The following is a 17,049-nucleotide window of genomic DNA, read 5'->3' on the forward strand; positions in this document are numbered from 1 at the left end:
GCTGAGCAAGACCCACAGCCAACAGCATCAGTGAAGGCAGAGCTCAGGGCTGAGACCTGCTCATCTTGGCTCTTACGAAGAGGAGTGTTAACAAGGCACAGCACAGGCAGAGAACAGAAAGGCAGTAACGGGACAGCTGCAGGACACCTCTGGTGAATCTTGCCTTCCCATCACCCAGTCTGCTGCAGTTCCCTCCGCAGCACCGAGGTAGGCCAGAAGCCAAAGTGGAGCACATGAACCTTCCCAGACGTGGCACACATGTCACACCCCTCCCTACCCACTAAAGGGCCAGCAGCACACCCAGGGCTCCTGGACAAGGGCAGACACTGCTGCTGCTCCTCTCCTGCTCCTACAGTAACAGCAGGGAGGGCTAACAAGAGAGATCTGATGCTCCACCAGCCACCATCCAGGTGGGAGCTGTGAGGAAGATGCTGAGAACAACGCACAGCAAAGGGATGTAAGGAGGAAGGTGAGTGGAGAGCTGCATGGAACAAAGACTCCTGGATGAGGTCTCATGAAGGAAGAAGCAGAATCACAGAAAGGACAAGTAGCATTGGCAACTTAATTCTTCATTCACCCACCGAGAAACAGAAATAGGGCAATTTTTGGATGTATTTCATTTGGAAATGAGCCAAATTGGCAATTAGAATCAAAGTCTTCAAAAAGTCTATACAAAGATGTATCATACAAAATGTACAGGAAAATTCTCCAAAAAAACCCAGACAGACAATACAACAAAACGAGAGCAGAGACAGTTTGAAAGCACAGCTAACAGGTCCTGCTGCTGCTCCAGAGGGCAGGAGCGGCACCTGGACAACACGTTAAAACACGGAATACATTACACTATTTACACGACCGTACAAAGATCAGCCACCTCCTTTGGTCTAACCAGGAGCTCTCCAGCATGAAGTTGAGTCAGTTCAAACAATCTGCTCATGGAAATGTTTGTTACATGCTGAGCAGGGAACAACTTCCAAGGGAATGAAATGGTCAACTCTAAACCAAAACCAGGATACAGCCAGGTCACCAAGGCTACGGAGTTTTAACAGTCAGTTCTTGCTAACAAGAAGTGCTTTGCAGTCAGAGGGGTTACTCCATCTCTGTGAAGCGAGCGAACATGGCTTTCCTCACTGCATCTTTGTACGAATCTGCTGTGGAGACGCCATAGGAGCTGCCCTTGGCTCCCAGGCCAGCTCCTCTCATTCGTACTTGAGCCTGCAAGGGAAGAGACACACTTCAGCTCTGCAGGGAGCAGCAACCCCACTGTGAGGGCACCACCAAAGATCCCATCAATCCAGCCTGCTTCCCAAGCTTCCCTGGGGATCTCCACAGCCATAAATACCACCATGGATACTAAGAGACTGGAGTACACCTAATACCCCATCCTTGTGCTTTATGGTACTCTGGCCCCACTCCAACTGCACAGAACAGTTCCTAACAGCACAGGCTGAAGAACAAGAAAGGCCAGCAAAGGCAAGACTGGAGGGAGGGCAGCCCCTCCTGAGGCACTGGGGCCACAGTGCCTCAGGAGTCAAGTGCCAAAGCGAGGAAGGCACAGCCCTGCCTCTACTTCAGCATCCAATGGAACAAACACGAGCAGAAGCCGACATAAATAGAGGCAGCTTTGCTGTGGCTGGCAGTTTATTCCTTCAGAGCTCTTCAGCAGCAAGCGCTTCTGGTTAAACAAGAAAAAAAATAAGGCACCAAACCTCCTCAAGGAGACATCCCTCTTTACTTACCTCAATGGGTGCTGTGATGCCCTGGCATTTTCTTCCCAAGCCCGAACCTTCCCTCCAGCCCATGGCCTGCAGCATCTTGTTCCCTATATTACTGTTGTCAAGGCCATCTTTGGTGGGCTGCTCATAATTTCTGAGGGAAGAAGAGATAAGTTAACAAGTTACCCACACTGCTCATGGGGCACTGAGGCAGTTGCTGAGGGGCTCTTGGATACGTACACTGTGCCTGCATCGTAGACCTTCTTGCGCTTGGGCTCCGGGGGCTCGGGGATGCCGTACTTTTCCCGCCGCTCAGCTGCTCTGTCCCTGTATTTCATCTGCATAAAGCAACTACAGTCAGCAGGGATTTCAACACTTTTTTTTCTGCTTTGAGCTATGGGAGTCAGATGAATGAATATCTGCTACTAAAGAACTGTAGACTGCAGCCCACTAATACTAATGCCACCAATAGCAGAGACCAAGACCCAAGTCCCTGGAGCACCATCTGAACCAGCACTGGGGCAGGAAGAGACTTGCAGGTTTCTAGTCCTAGCCTGGTGGCCCTGAGCTAGAGATGGAATGAGCCTTCCATGCTAAGCCATATCTGTGGGATATGGGACACTTCTCTCCATCTAAAAGGGCAGTTCTGAACCTTGACAGGAAAAGGGGTTGGCTTAAAAAGATTATCCTGAGTGACGTTTGTCAGGATAAGGAGAGCTCAACAGATCACCTGCACAGGTTTTCCACAAGCTACTCATCTGCTCATCTCAACACTGACCTCTCTCTCACGCAGCTCCAAGGCTTCAAGTTCCTGCTCGGAAAGCTTTGATCTCCTATAGATATCCATGTTTTGCTGAAACAAGAACAGAGACTCACTTTAACAACATGAAATGCACAACAGCTCTTCTTAAGTGCAGTAGCTATTTTCTGGGAGAGCAACAATTCACCTGCAGATTTTTGCTTTAAGAGAAACAGTTTTCCAAACAGCAGCATGCCTCATGGCTTTGGTTACACACTGAATTATGACAACCCAGTATTTTCCTCACCACGTAGTGTAACTACCTTGTGCAAGTCAGACAGCTGCTGGTGACGAATCAGAGCATCTTTGTTTGGGAACTGCCTTCTACACAGCAGACAAGCCATCTTCTTCCAGTCAGTCAGCTTCTCCTCCTCATTCTCCATTCTTTCCAGTAAGTCCTCATCATTATCGCTGTCACCACTGTAGGCAGCCACAAGGCCACGCTGAACAGGAAAGACAGCATTAAGGGGAGTGCAACAGTACCACAGTTCAGAGAGCACAGAGAGGGAACAAAGGCTGCGGATGTGTACCACAGAAGAAACAGCATGCTCCCATTACTAAGGATGAATCACAGAATGCTTGAGGTTGGATGGGACTGCTGGAGGTGATCCAACCCCCTGCTTAAGCAGGGTCCGCCCCTAGAACATACCACTGTGTCCTGATGACCCCTGAGCATCTCTAGGAAAGAAGACTTCACAGTCTCTCTTAGGAAACCTGTTCCAGGGCTCAGTCACACTCACAGTACTAGTTCTTTTTCTCACGTTCCCCTGGATCAGGATTCCTAAGTGCTGGCCTCAGCAATGAAGACTGAAACAAAGGTGTTTAGTATTTCAACCTTCTCCTGCCACCTCTGTTGCAAGGGTACCTGTTCTATTAAGTACTGGGCCCACACTTTTACAGTACTGCATCTCAAAAGAAGTACATACCACAGTGGCTGCAAGACAGTTCCCATCAGCCAAACAATACTTCTAAGTAAAGCCTATGTAGAAACCTCAAAAACTCAACTAAACTCATGGCTAAAAAGAATCACAGCTGTCCTTAGTGTATCCCAGTCACCCAGCCTACTGCACCTGCATCACACCACTGCAATCATCAGCACCACTTTTTATAGGTAGTGCCATGGAAATCCAGGTTTGAAAGCAAGTAATGACTAGAGCTCCTCTATCATACTCACCTTTAGTGGATTTTCATCATCTCCGTTTTTCAACACCTCTGGCAAGATCTGCTGTCGCTCAGACAGAGCTCCCTGCATGAGATAAGAATGCCATGAGCATGGAGCTCTCTCACACAACACCCCCACTACACACCACTGCCAGCACCTTCACCTTTTTCTCAAAGAGGGCAAAGCCTGCATCTGCAGCTGCTGATTCCTTCCGCTCCTCTTCTCTGGTACTCAGTGGCTGGAAGCTATTTTTGAAGTTCTCTTTCTGCTTGTTCAAACTCTTTGCCCAGCGCTCCATGTCTTTAGCAATCTGAAATGCAGAGTGGTTTGCTCACACAGCTCCTCTCAAAGCTATCAATCTCTTATGACACCCACTCAATCTCCCATGCAGTTTCATAACAAGTCAACCCACTACATTTTATTTTTAAACCACGGGACACTGGATGTAATGCAGCTGTTTCCCTGTATCCAGCGTTCAAAGATAACACAGCTTGCTGCTTTTACTGTACAAACCCTTCCTATCAAGCTAATCCTCTAAGTGAAGGCTCAGTTAATACTCCCACTGATCCTGGCAGGATTCCATAAGCACTCCTATGCAGAGCTTATTTCTGCACTGAAGCCTTGCCAACTCCACCTCTCCTCAGGCCCCCTAATGCCTGCAAATTGAAGGTATGCACCCCACTGAATAACCTAAGATTTCCTTTGTAATGAAAAAGGAGAAATATTATCCCATTTCACAGAGAAGACTTTATCCCAGTTATGATTCCATTCTATCTTTTACCTGTTGGGCTGTTTTACTTTTAGGCTTCTCTTTCTTCTCTTTCACCTCTTTGGTGGTGGTTGTGGTAGCTGTCTGTTGGTATGTGACACCTTCTGCTGCAGGCATGTAGGTCTCCTTTTCGCCATCCCAGTACAGGTACTGCTGGGTTAAGGCATTGTAGTAATACTGCCAGAGGGAAGGAGAGGCAGACAGTTAAACACCTCACACGAACTCAGTGTCCACGGGAGAACCCAAGCAAGCTGATTCACACTACTGCACCACACGGGAAGGCGTTTTGTAGAGTCCAAACAAGTTTTGCAGACTCCACAGAGGAGTCGAAAGGCAGGAAGTGGCTGAAGCCTCTGTCCCCAACACAGGTGGTTCTGCCCAACAGCACTATGGAGAATCTTTTGCTTCTCCCAAGAGACGACCCACCAGAGCCCAGAACTGGGTGCACTTTGCTGGGCACTCCGCAACGAAACAGCTCAGTTACAGTGGCTGTGACAAGTGCCAATCCTATATGGGCCAAATGTGGAGGAAAATTAAGGAGGAGAGAAAAATGCAGGGCTATACCAGAGGGAAATCAAGTCCCAGCCCTACACGCACTGGCTGAGAGTGATCTGCAACATTTGGTATGTTGTGCACTTCAAATGTCACTCATATGATGAGAGACTAATGGACCTTAACAGTTAAGACATGTGGGAAGAACTTGTGTTTACCTGGGAATTAGGATCATAGTAGAGCCCTGTTATAGGATCATAATAATATCCTGAAGATTCATCATATTGGTAGGTGGAAGTATCAGGGACAGCTGTAAAAAAATTAAAGCGTGGGACATGGTCGTTCCAGACGAATTCAGACAGGTATCTTTCTACATTTCAGGTAAAATTCGGAGACTATAGCAGCCACGACGGCAGACACATCTGTAAAGGGCTCTTAATCACCCGTGCAGCCAACGCTCTCCAGGGGCAGCTTCACCATGACACGGTGATGGAGCACTTGGCCAAAGCTGAGTTTTATTGCTACAGTGACAGAAAATTGTCCCCAAGAGCAGTTCCCGAGCACTTACCGTACTTGGTTCCAGGCACTACGCCAGTCGGAGGAGCCGCCTGTGCCTGAGTGCTAGTGGTAGGTGGTGCTGATTGTGTCTGAAAAAAACCCAAACCACAAGCCTCAATTAGAAAATCTGTCACCAAGAAAACAAGGACAGCGAGCCAAGGTGTGAGCAGCGCACCCTACACGTACAACAGCTACCTCCTCCTCACCAGCATGCTTGGTACTCACCTTTAGCAAAGATCAAAACCATCCCAGAGAAGAAATGGCAGGTGACTTATGACCACAAGCACTGTGACTAACCTATGGACACTCAGATGCTTTGTTGTACCACCCACTTTAAAAAGCAAAGGCTACAGCTAAGCCACATATCACAGGGTTTGAAAGCAAGAACTCATCAGTGCTGTAATTACCGGAGAGTCAGGTGAGTTTGTCTGCTGATTATACAGCTGAGGACTCTGGGACACAACTGCAGCTGTCGTCGTAGTGACTGGAGCTCCTGCCAAAGGAGAGCAGCAACACGTAAGCCAACTAATTCGTAAAACACTAGTGCATCCTAGGGCTAAAATTACTTTGTTTATAGTTTCAGCTACTAATTCCAGCTCCAGCAGCCGAACAAGGCAATAAAGGTTCAAAAGGAGATAGATACACAGTGGGTATCTCCTACCCAGACAAGGAACAGTTTCCTTTTCAGGAGGAAATATTCTGCTCCCAAAGCCAGCAACTCCTGGCCTCTACAACTGTCAGTGCTGAGTATTCACTAGAGCTGCTTACACTGCTATCATAAACAGAGGCTTTTCTCTCATCTTGCACAAGAGGTTCCACTTCAACAAACCTGTTACCTGTTACAGATGCATCTAGTGATGCATCCTCATTCAGATATCCTGAGAGCAAAATGAGCCAAGTCTTCTTTTGCACAGCAAAATAACGTAAAAGCTGAGGCAAAATACTACTGCAAGATTATCATTACAAAAAACTGCTTCCAAGATGCTGGAAGCACTACCTGATATGGTAGCTGTGTCTGTGTCCAACACTCCTCCTTGATTTTGGTAGTACTGCTGATAATCTTGGGAATACTGTAAAGGGAAATGAATGACAATGCAAGGTGAGTAATCTGCATACCCAAATTATGACAACTTACTGGTTAGAGCACCATCTCTACTACTAACCTGAGCATACTGCGAGTATCCATCCTGTCCTGACTGGAGATAGCTGTAGTCAAGGGTGCTGCCCTCTCCAGTCTGTGGCTGAAATTCAAGAAGGTAATTTCTGTCAGGGACAGGTAAACAACTTTATTAAATAATTTCAAGCACCCCACTGCTTAGGCTCCAAAATTATTGTGGACCAGATACATCGTGACTGGATCTGCCACTAAACAGCTCAACCAAGCACATGGCCAGTAGGGCAATTCCAGGGTCTACATTTTAATTTTCAGGAAAGCAGGACTATGAGTAACAGCCTCCAAATCATACCTGAGTGGATGACCACTGAGCTGCAGCAATGGCTGTACTTGCCACAGAGAAGGCGCTGACTCTGTTACCGTCTGGGAGAAGCAGGTCTCTGCAATCACAAAAACCAGGCACCTGAGTAAGTACTGCTTTTTACTGAAGTGTCTCCCTGTGCAAGGAGGTGGAGTCTGCCCTCACACATGGCTTTCTTGGCAGTTATAAAACATTCAGAATGTAATGAATGAGCCAAAACACTACTAGTAAAGGAACTTCAGGTTCATTGTGGTAGTCAGTAACAAGTCAAGAGGTCTCCAGGGAAACAAATGTGCTGTGCACACAAGCAGTTACGGTGTTATCTTCAGAGGACTGGAAATGAGTGTGGGGAACACTGCTTTCACTCTCCTCGTACGGAGTGAAGAGCAGGATGCATGCATCACAAGTGACTCAAGGGAAGCAAAACTTTGGAGTTAGAATAAGCTTAATAAAAGCCTGGGTGACAAGAAGAAACCATACAATATAGAGGGAAGGGGTGAGGGTGTGAATAAAAAAAACCCCAAAAACCAAAAATGCAATTGACTGTTATCACAACTCACTTTCTGGCACTCTTTGCAAAGTCAACACCAATTGTTTTGCCATCAATTTTTAACGGTGGCTGAAGACTTTGTAAAATCTGTAGCAGTTGAGAAGCATCCTACAACAAAAAATACTAATTATTATGAAAGGCAGTTTACAGAGGGGGATTCAGAAGTTTCCCAAACTCCACCTTTTCATGTAGAGCTGCTGAAAAGAACTAAAGATGTAAAAAACCCTCCATCTCCTCATATTAGACACATGCAGAAGAGCACAGTGAGACCCTTAATAGCCCATGTGAAAATACTGAGCATTTCCTGGGTCACTATGTATGAAATATGTTCCAGAATCTTAGCTTTATCAAGACACCAATTATTCCAAATCAGACATCAGCAAAAACTGAGATTAGCCATCTGTTTTAGTCCAACCACCTGCTTTCCTCTAACTAAAGCAGGTCCAAACACGTGACACTGCTGCTCGAGTTTGATGTACAGACTCAATGAATCATTTAGGCTGGAAAGGACCTTTAAAATCATCGAGTCCAATGGTTAATCCATCACTGCCAAGTCCACCACTATGCCACATCCCCCACTGTCATATCCACATCCAGGAACAGAGATTCACGGCCCTTCAGGGACCCCATGCCAGCATATGACCTCCCTGAAACTTAGGAGGCTTTTCTTCTACCTCTGCAATTTCCTGTGTTTCAATTTATGGCTGCTGCCTACTGTCCGATCTTTATGTATCCTTGAGAATATGCTTCTGCTGTCCTTACAGCCTCCGACTGGATGCTGCTGAGAAGAGCAACATCTGTGTCCTCCTCTGTTCTCAAGGTGGAAGAAGCCTAATTCTATGCACCTGTTCCCACATTGTATGCCCCAGATCTTAGAATCTGTCAACAAAGTATGATCCCACACCAGCACTTCTGCAATCCAAGCATGAAGCTAGGCTGCAATGCAGAACAGAACTCTGCTACAAAAATAGCTTTTCAATGTGCTCCCAACATCCCACCACCTTTCAAACTGCAGCTACGTAGCATCGGCTTTGACACACTGTGTCCATCAACTCTCCTTGAAGGAGGCCAGTCCTTCAGACAGCGCAGGGCTCAAAATGCTGCAGGGAGAGAAGGAGGTTAACCAGCTATTTCTCTCCAGAACACCAGTAAGATCCTCACCATGGCAGAAGACAGCTGCACAAATGCAAAGCCTCTGTTCTGCTGAGTCTGCTTGTCTTTGATAAGACGAATATTATTGACTGCCAGAGACGCATACGGAGACAAGGCAGTCATGATGGATTCCACTACTGTGTGAGGAGCAATGTTTCGGAGAATGATGGCTGAGGAGAAAAAGTACGACATTAGAAGTGCACACCATGGCTTTGCAGAGTATTTCAAGTCCTTCAGCTAGCAGGCTGAGGTAGAGAAAGGATTTTTAGTACGTGTGTTTACACTGCATATTCTAGATTAAGTCAAAGATCACTTACTATCACAGTAATAATCCACAGACTGAACGGCTTCTGCTGCTCCAGGTGGTACTTCCTGTTCTGAATCTTTGTATGAAGAGAAAATATTTCAGTCAGGACATGGCTCATTCGCTTCAAGTTCAGCATTTCATAAGCCAGTCTAGAACCTACATGGAACTCTGGTTCCTAGATAGGCCAGAAACTTTCCCACAAAACTATAAATAAAAGTGATCATGGTAACGTACCGAATTTGTCCGCTCCACAGCGGAAGCATTTTAGCCTCCTTCTGAAGTTGTAAAGGCAGCACTGTGACAAACAAGAGAAGCCTAGTAAGAACCTGGGTAATTTTAGTAATGCTGAATTTGCTGTACACTAACAAAACCCAGACATTCACACAAAGTAATAAAACAAAGCTAAACCCACCAGAATAATCCAGAACATCAAAAGCCACCTTTATCTCCACCACAGCTGCTTTTCAGAACATCCCAGCTACTTTCTCCCTAGTCATCCCAAATTAGTTATTTTAACTGTGTTGTCTTTAGCTTACAATCCCAGGCACAGCCACTACTATAAAAAACAGTGTTAGAAAGGAACACATGCTGGGGAACAATTTAACTTTACGGGAAGCAGGATTCAGGCGTCACTTTCTTTAAACCCCTGACCAAGTGGAGAGCTCTAGAGCATGACAAACTCTCCCAATAGAAACATATGTTGTACCTTGTTGCAGAGCCAGTCCTCAAATTTAGGCCTTGGGTTGCTGTAGTGCATTGCAATCTGCTTCCCTTGAATCACCAGCTTTTTCTGCAAAAAAAGTGGTTTCAATTATTCCTGTATCAAGACACGCATGTCCATTTTCCCATGGCAGAGCACCCTTCGGAGGAATCAGGGCTCCTGAATTAAATGGACAACATATGGGGAGGATGTGGAGGACAACCACCGCCACCTACACCCTGCCCATCCAATCCTGCAGAGAGGAGGACAAGGGCAGTAAGAGAATGGGATGTGGAGCAAAGATAAACAGAATCAGGGAGTGTAGAAAAAGCTGCCAAACACTAAATGCTGACATGGAACCAGAAAGTGTCTCGAAGGAGACAGAATCCTGATCTGCTGCATTCATATTAACACATTTTTAGGAGTCTCTTTGCCCCCACATTTCTATTCACTTCTGGTATAGCACTGACCAACTTTTTAAACATGTCCTTAGGTAACTGCTTCACTTCATCCCCTACTCCAAACACCCCAGACACCTTTTAACCATATTTGGATTTACTTTTCCAAGCACACTGCAGAAGTGTCCCCTTGAAAATACAGTAATTCCTCCCAAAGGGACCCTGCTTAGACTTCTTGAAGGCTGGATTACAAGTGCCATCAACCGAAACCTAACTCAAGAGTGGTTTCATTTGACTACTGCATCAGTTCAATTGGAAGCCTGCACAAGAGGTTTGTGTTCTTCATTCAGGCAGGAACTCTCCAAAATGAGTAACTAGATTGCACGTGAAGCTTCTCCAGGGGTAGGAAAAGTTCATAATGCCTTCAGCATGTCCTCTCACTCTGACTTCAGAGGAGTTAGGAATTTACAGTTATTAAGAAGCCTTGACTCTCAGCCTCACACTTTACCAAGCATGGGTATGTAGAATGGCCTTTCAAAATATGGCTATCAACATATTTTGGTCAAACAGGTGGAAGCACAAGTGAGAAGTACTATTAGAGGCCACACCCCAGACACTGCAGTGGTACAACCATTTTTACAGCAGGCTGGCTTCCTACCAGTGTCAGGACCAGTGGCTTTTCTGATAACGGGGTCTGACATAGATCTAGCATGTAGCATGAATAAGGCTCTCACATTCTGCACAACTGAACAGGGCAAAGCCATTGCTCCTACCGGCAGGGGGAGGGTTGGAGGGCCCAGCACTCACTGGATGTGCACACATAGAAACAAGGCTGCTGGCATAGTTGCAATACATCATTCTGTCATCTAACAGTCAGCAACCCGGCTGCTGGGGACAGGCTATGTTTTCCCTACTACTAAGGTGGTTGGTTACTGGAGTGAATTTGAGTATATTTCAATAAATTATGCATCAGTACAGCTTTGTATACATTAAAAAACAAAATCAATTTCTGAAAATACGCTCAGCATTAATTTCTCGGTATTACGTCTTTTTCCTGCAGCCACCTGCCCTACCGAGCAGCATGTCAGAAAACAGAATTCAAGAGCTGCTCTCTGGCTGGGGAACTCACCCACAGTGTGGGACATACGAAACGCTATCCCAGCACAAGGCAACTGACAACTACCATCTGCTGGAAATGCCATGAATCCCATTATGGTGCCATTTCTTTATTGTAACATGAACAGAGCAGAAAAACAGCCATAATACTGTCATAGGACCACTGCACCAAATATTCAGGTGCAAGAAAAATCAGTTATTTGATGCACTTTGCTCACTTTGAGTATTTTCCAGTTCTGTTGTTAAAATAGGTTATGACTACTCAAGTAGTGAAAGCAAATGAAACTGTTTGCAGTGCTACAGGAAAATCTCATGAGAAAACAAACCAGAGGATTCTTATTGCATTTTGGCTTCTTATCAAGTCATAGTAACAAAAAAGCCAAAATACAGAGCCTAACAGGTGTGAGATCTCACTCTGGCTAATTTAGTTGAAATGAATGTGCTTTTTCCTCCAGAATAGCCAGTTCCCCCTCTTTAACCAGGGTAAGAGATTATTGCCAAGAACTGACACTTCTCTTTCTGGGTTAATACCAATGTAACACGGAGATGTGGTGCTTTCTCTGACAACAGAGAAGGAAACTTCAAGTGGAAATATGCTACGATTTTTTAATGACTACTAGCCAAATCTTCATAAGCCAATTAAATGGAAAACAAGTAATTTCAAACAACGGCACCTTTTACCAAAGTATAACTTTCTCTCCTAATTTTACCTTATATGTTACAAATTTTAATATATACAAAGCTTTTATTCTTTAAGTCACTGTTATGGAACAAACCACTCCTTCCACCTTTTTTTTTTTTTTTTTTTTTGTTAAACTGTACAGACTTGTTCCATTTTCAGGAATATCTAGACTTGGTGAGTGAAGCAACCTGATTGGCTTCCATCCAGCTGGTAGCATCTTGAAAGTGATAAAACTCCACGAAGGCGAAACCACGGCTTACACCTAGAGACAGCATTCAGATATAGACGGGATACTTGTGTTAGTCAGTTCCTTTAAAACAGGTGAATCTCTCTCCAACTGCTTCATTACTTCATGACAAAGCAGCTTTACAAATGCGACGTCAACTGCTGGGATCTGCTCGTTATTTTGCCATGGCAAGGAACCAAGCTGCCTTAACTGGCTACATTTCACTCGATTTGAATCCACGTTTAAGGGTAACCATGCAACACACTACATATTATTAAATGGGTTTATACTATTATTACTTACCAATACCTGTTAACAAAACCCCCTGTAGACAGACTTCTTTAACATGTTGACCAGCTATCTAAGTCTTCCAAAAAGCCACATTCCTTAGCCATGGCAAACCTTTTATTTTTTTTTATTGCATGTGCTTGCAGTTTGGGGACAATTCTGGATACTCTTTTGGGCTGGGGAAGAGGAAGGTGATGTCAAAAACTGGATTAAGAGCTCTCACCTGTCTTTCTCTTCATCAGCCTCACGTCTGCAGGCTGAGGACCTTCAAAGGACTCAATAAGCTCACGAATCTGCAGGAGATTTTGATTCAAATATGAGACTTTTACAGAAGAAACAGAAGTCACAGAAATAACCTACCTTGCAGTATCATCCAAGACATACACAAACCAACATTTTCAACACTATCTCAGAGATCAAAAAAAAAAATTTACTGAGAACCTAACAGGGGACTGATGTGCATCAAAGTCTACATAATCTTTTGCTACATGCTAAACTGACTGTAATCCTCACTCAGGACATTGAATCATCCAGAATCTGAATCCTTAAGATCATGTGTTCTGAGATTATTTGGACAGTATTTGGCAAAGACTGTGTATAACTACAAGTTTTTAAAAAAGAACACTGCTGGTATCCCTCTCCCTGTGTGTCTAAATACCCTCTGCTCCTGGAAATGAAAAAAAAAAAGAAGCCTGCACTACAAAGCTACACGATGAATGTATTCCTAAACCTCATGGTAAATATCTCATCCTCTAAATGACCCCCATCGGTTTTTCAGGATAAAGCAGATTCATGAATATCATGTCATCAAAGAAAAAGCTAAAGAAATGTTGCTTCTACAGCTGTAACAAAGCTGCTGTGGCACAGGCAACCCCAGTCACCGTGCAGAGGCATGGAGGAAAAACAAACACTAACAAATATTTTAATTCTAGAGCAGAGGTTTTTCAGCAGTTTTCACAGAATTCAAACTACGTGCAACACCATGTAATAATTCTGCTCAGCAGAATCAAAACTTATCTAAAGCTACCTGTTTATACGCTGACTGGAAATAGTATCAGATATGCAAGTGAATTTTTCTTACGAAATACGTTGAAAAAAAATTTGTGTACACAATCAGCAGTAATGTTAACTTAAGACTTCAACTCTATGTTCCAAGATGCACTGTCATCTCTGAGTCCAGAATTAAACATTATTTAACATAACTAAACATTATTAGTTATTACACAACTGTAGAGCTACAACATCAGTATCTCAGAAAAAAATAACTATTCTAAAGTGTTCTGTGTAATGTCTGACTGGGCTGTCTCACTTCTATGCAGGAACCCACACTTGATTTCAAACACTCATGAAAATATGAGAGCAATACAGGGTGATTAGAAACCCTCAATATCAGGAGGGTAACAAGTAATCAATGAAAAAGCCAAGGAAAAAAATCTTCATTGCAGAAACAGTGCAAATGTATTCTCTGCGCTAGCAATTAAAGCATATAGACATCGGAGGCAGAAGCGGAGTCTTGACTGAAAACAAACTGGGATAGCTCAGTTTTACCTCTTAAATAACAGTTGTGGGCTTCTAGCTTGGTAACCAAAATAACACAGCAAGGAAAAAAAAACCCAACTCCTAAAAATTACCATAAATAAGAAAAACTTAAAGCTTTAACACCTTTTTTATTAAACAAATTAGACAAGCATCAAGCTCGTCAGTACTTGCTCCATCAGCTCGGCAGCAGCCATTTTGACTCCCACAGCTGTGCCCACACAAAGCAGCTTTGTGCGGGGCTGTGCTCGGCTAAGGAGCTCGGTGACTGTGTGTGACCGCATCAGTCACAAGTTCTGGCCTCGATAAAGACCAGAAAAACTGGTGAGTGCCACCTCTTTGTCTCTGTCCCCCTCCCCGCAGTTCGGCGAAGCAGCAAAAAAAGAAAAATAATCTGCCTCTCCCCTCTCATAGAAAAGCAGCAAAGAGGAGGCAGTTTAAAATCCACTCTTAGGGAAAGCATCCGAACATTCGTGAAAAAACGAGTATTCACAGTTCGTTCCGTCTGCAGGGGAGTGATTAACATTGAACTGACCTCTACCACTTAACACTGGGAGTTTAAATGCTTTCAGGACTCAAAATGGCAGCGCGACAGCGCTGGAGAAAGGCCACCATGATGCAGCGCTCAACAAAATGGCAGCAGCCGCTCCGGCACGGCCCTGCCCGGGGGCACGGCAGCCACAGCTCTGCCCGGCTACTCACATCGTTCTCCGTAACCGTGATGGGGAGCCCACGCAACATGATGGTCTTGCTTTCTTTTTCATCGTTAATATCGTTCCTGTAGTCGTGCTCGCCGTAGTCGCCATCAGAATGGTATCCGTCCTCTGATTTGTCGCTGTTCCTGCGCTCCCGCTCCCTCTGAAAGCCAGCGCCCAGGATTAGCCACCGCGATGACCTGCAGCGTCTCCCCAGAGTCCCGCACGAACGGACGGACACCGGCCGCCTGTCCGGGCTGGTCCCCGTGGCCTCGGGCAGCGCTCCAGGACCAAACCCGCTGCCGGTGCCCCCCGCCCCGCAGACCCCGCAGTGCCGGCCCCGGCCCCCCGACCCCGCTCACCTCGGGGCTATCGTAATCGCGGCTGTCGTAGTTTCTATCATAGTCTCGGCTATCGCGACTGTCGTAGTCTCGGCAATCCCGACTATCGTAGTCCCGGCAATCGTAGTCTCGGCTGTCCCGGCTGTCGTAGTCGCGGCAATCTCGGCTGTCGTACTCTCGGCAATCGCGGCTGTCGCGACTATCGTAGTCTCGGCAGACCCGGCTGTCTCGACTATCGTAGTCCCGACTGTCGTAGTCGCGGCAGTCTCGGCTATCGCGGCTATCGTAGTCTCGGCTGTCGTAGTCTCTGCTGTCGTAGTCGCGGTAGTCATCGTAGCGGTCACCGCGGCGCTCCTCACTGGACCTCTTGTAGTCATCCCTCCGCCGGCTGCGGGACTCCCGCTCGTCGCGGTCTTCCCTCTCCACGATGGAGCCGTAGCGGCCGCTCCGCTCCGTCCGGCTCACCCTGCGGGGCAGAGCGGGCCGAGCTTAGAGCGTGAAGCGCCCGCCGCGACCCCCAACACCGCCTGCCTCCTTCCCGTCTCCCCTCGCCCTCCCGCCGCTACTCACCGCTTATCCGAGCCCATGCCGCCGCCCAGGATCCGCAGGCACCCGGCACGGCACGATCCGATACCACACGCTAAAGACACCCGCGCAGCCCCTCTCGCTGCCTTGGCACAAAATGGCGCCTAAGGGACCGCCCGTCTTCTACCCAGCAGCCACCTCGCGCCCCGACTGGAAGCTTCCAAGCGGGGCGCGGGCGCGGCGGCCGCGCGGCACGTCGGGAAATGTAGTTCGGGGGGGCTGCCGCCATTAAGCGTCCTGCGGACCGGCCTCCCCCACTTACGGGACTGGGAAGCTCAGAGCCCTGTCCAGCTTGGCTGTGGACACTTCCAGGGATGGGGTAGCCGCAGTTTCTCTGTGAAACATGTCCCGATGCCTCGCCACAGTGCATTTCTTCCTCATGTTCAATCTAAAACTGCTGTCAGTTTAAAGCAGTTTTCCCTTGTCGTATCACTACATGCCCCGTTCAAAGTCCCGTGTCCCATCCAAGTGCAGCGGACTTGGAACCCCTTTAGGCCCCGGAAGGGGCTCTAAGTTTCCCCTGGAGTCTTCTCCAGAGTGAAGAACCCCAGCTCCTATACCGCCGTTAACAGCTAAATAGTTGTCATGGCCTACTGATTTATTTTAAAAAATATGGATATTGATCTAACACCAATATCCAACTATGATGGACAAAGACTCTCTAACAGTTTAAAGTTAGAAAGTGTATGTTTGTTACAACGCCGGGCAGCGTGCGGGATCGCTCCCAAATACACACGCGCAATTTACAGATGGTCACAGGGTCTTTTATGTACAGGAGTATTGAATATACAAACTACAAATGCATATTCATGACTCTGATACATCTCATTCCCTGCTTTGTATGGTAATTAGCCAAAAAGCCATTAAGCATGCGTAGTTTGTTCTTTGAAATGGGTCTGAGGCATTGATTTAGAAGATTAAAAGACTGTAGTCAAAATAGATAGTGCTGAGATAATGTAGCTAGGACTTCCCTTTTGCTAACAGAAGCCAGACTGAAGGAACTGATAAATCTTAAAAGGAACTGATAAATCATGAAGGCTGTCAAACTAGGCTTTTGCATCCTGAATAATCAATAGACCCCATGAACACAATACAATCATAAATCAAACAGTCCTGGAAAAAACAGGATTCAGCTGTCACTAACACTAAAGGTTAAAAAGTCAAAGCGAGGAAGACCCATCTTACTTCATCATTTTGGGACACCACCCTATAAAAAGACCACCGACCCATTTCAAAGAACAAACTACGCATGCTTGGTGGCTTTTTGGGCTAATTACCATACGAAGCGGGGAATGGGAGGTACCAGAGTTATGAATATGCATTTATAGTTTGTGTATTCAATACTCCTGTACATAAAAGACCCTGTGATGATCTGTAAATTGCGCGTGTGTTTCTGGGAGCTATCCCGCACGCTGCCCGGCGTCGTAACAAACATACACTTTCTAACTTTAAACTGTTGGAGAGTCTTTGTCCGTCATAGTTGGATATTGGTATTAGATCAAT

At 46.0% G+C, this 17,049-nt stretch overlaps 1 protein-coding gene across 1 annotated transcript; it reads right to left on the reverse strand.

The window, feature by feature from the left end:
• Positions 1-558: 558 nt before the first annotated feature.
• On the reverse strand, positions 559-15,667 carry RBM5 (RNA binding motif protein 5). Its single transcript, XM_083869498.1, has 24 exons — positions 15,532-15,667; positions 14,983-15,427; positions 14,628-14,783; positions 12,613-12,682; positions 12,064-12,137; positions 9,686-9,769; positions 9,214-9,274; positions 8,990-9,055; positions 8,682-8,842; positions 7,531-7,628; positions 6,962-7,049; positions 6,659-6,736; positions 6,493-6,565; positions 5,903-5,988; positions 5,506-5,584; positions 5,156-5,247; positions 4,458-4,622; positions 3,840-3,986; positions 3,689-3,760; positions 2,778-2,957; positions 2,494-2,568; positions 1,956-2,053; positions 1,740-1,869; positions 559-1,215 (listed from the first exon to the last, which is right to left on the reverse strand). Exons 1-24 carry the CDS (start codon positions 15,546-15,548, stop codon positions 1,090-1,092), a joined length of 2,721 nt encoding a protein of 906 aa, XP_083725624.1. The 5' UTR covers positions 15,549-15,667; the 3' UTR covers positions 559-1,089.
• Between the last annotated feature and the right edge of the window lie 1,382 nt (positions 15,668-17,049).

Source organism: Zosterops lateralis (genome assembly GCF_965231275.1).
Source record: "Zosterops lateralis genome assembly, chromosome: 11".
In the NCBI taxonomy this organism is placed as follows: domain Eukaryota; kingdom Metazoa; phylum Chordata; class Aves; order Passeriformes; family Zosteropidae; genus Zosterops; species Zosterops lateralis.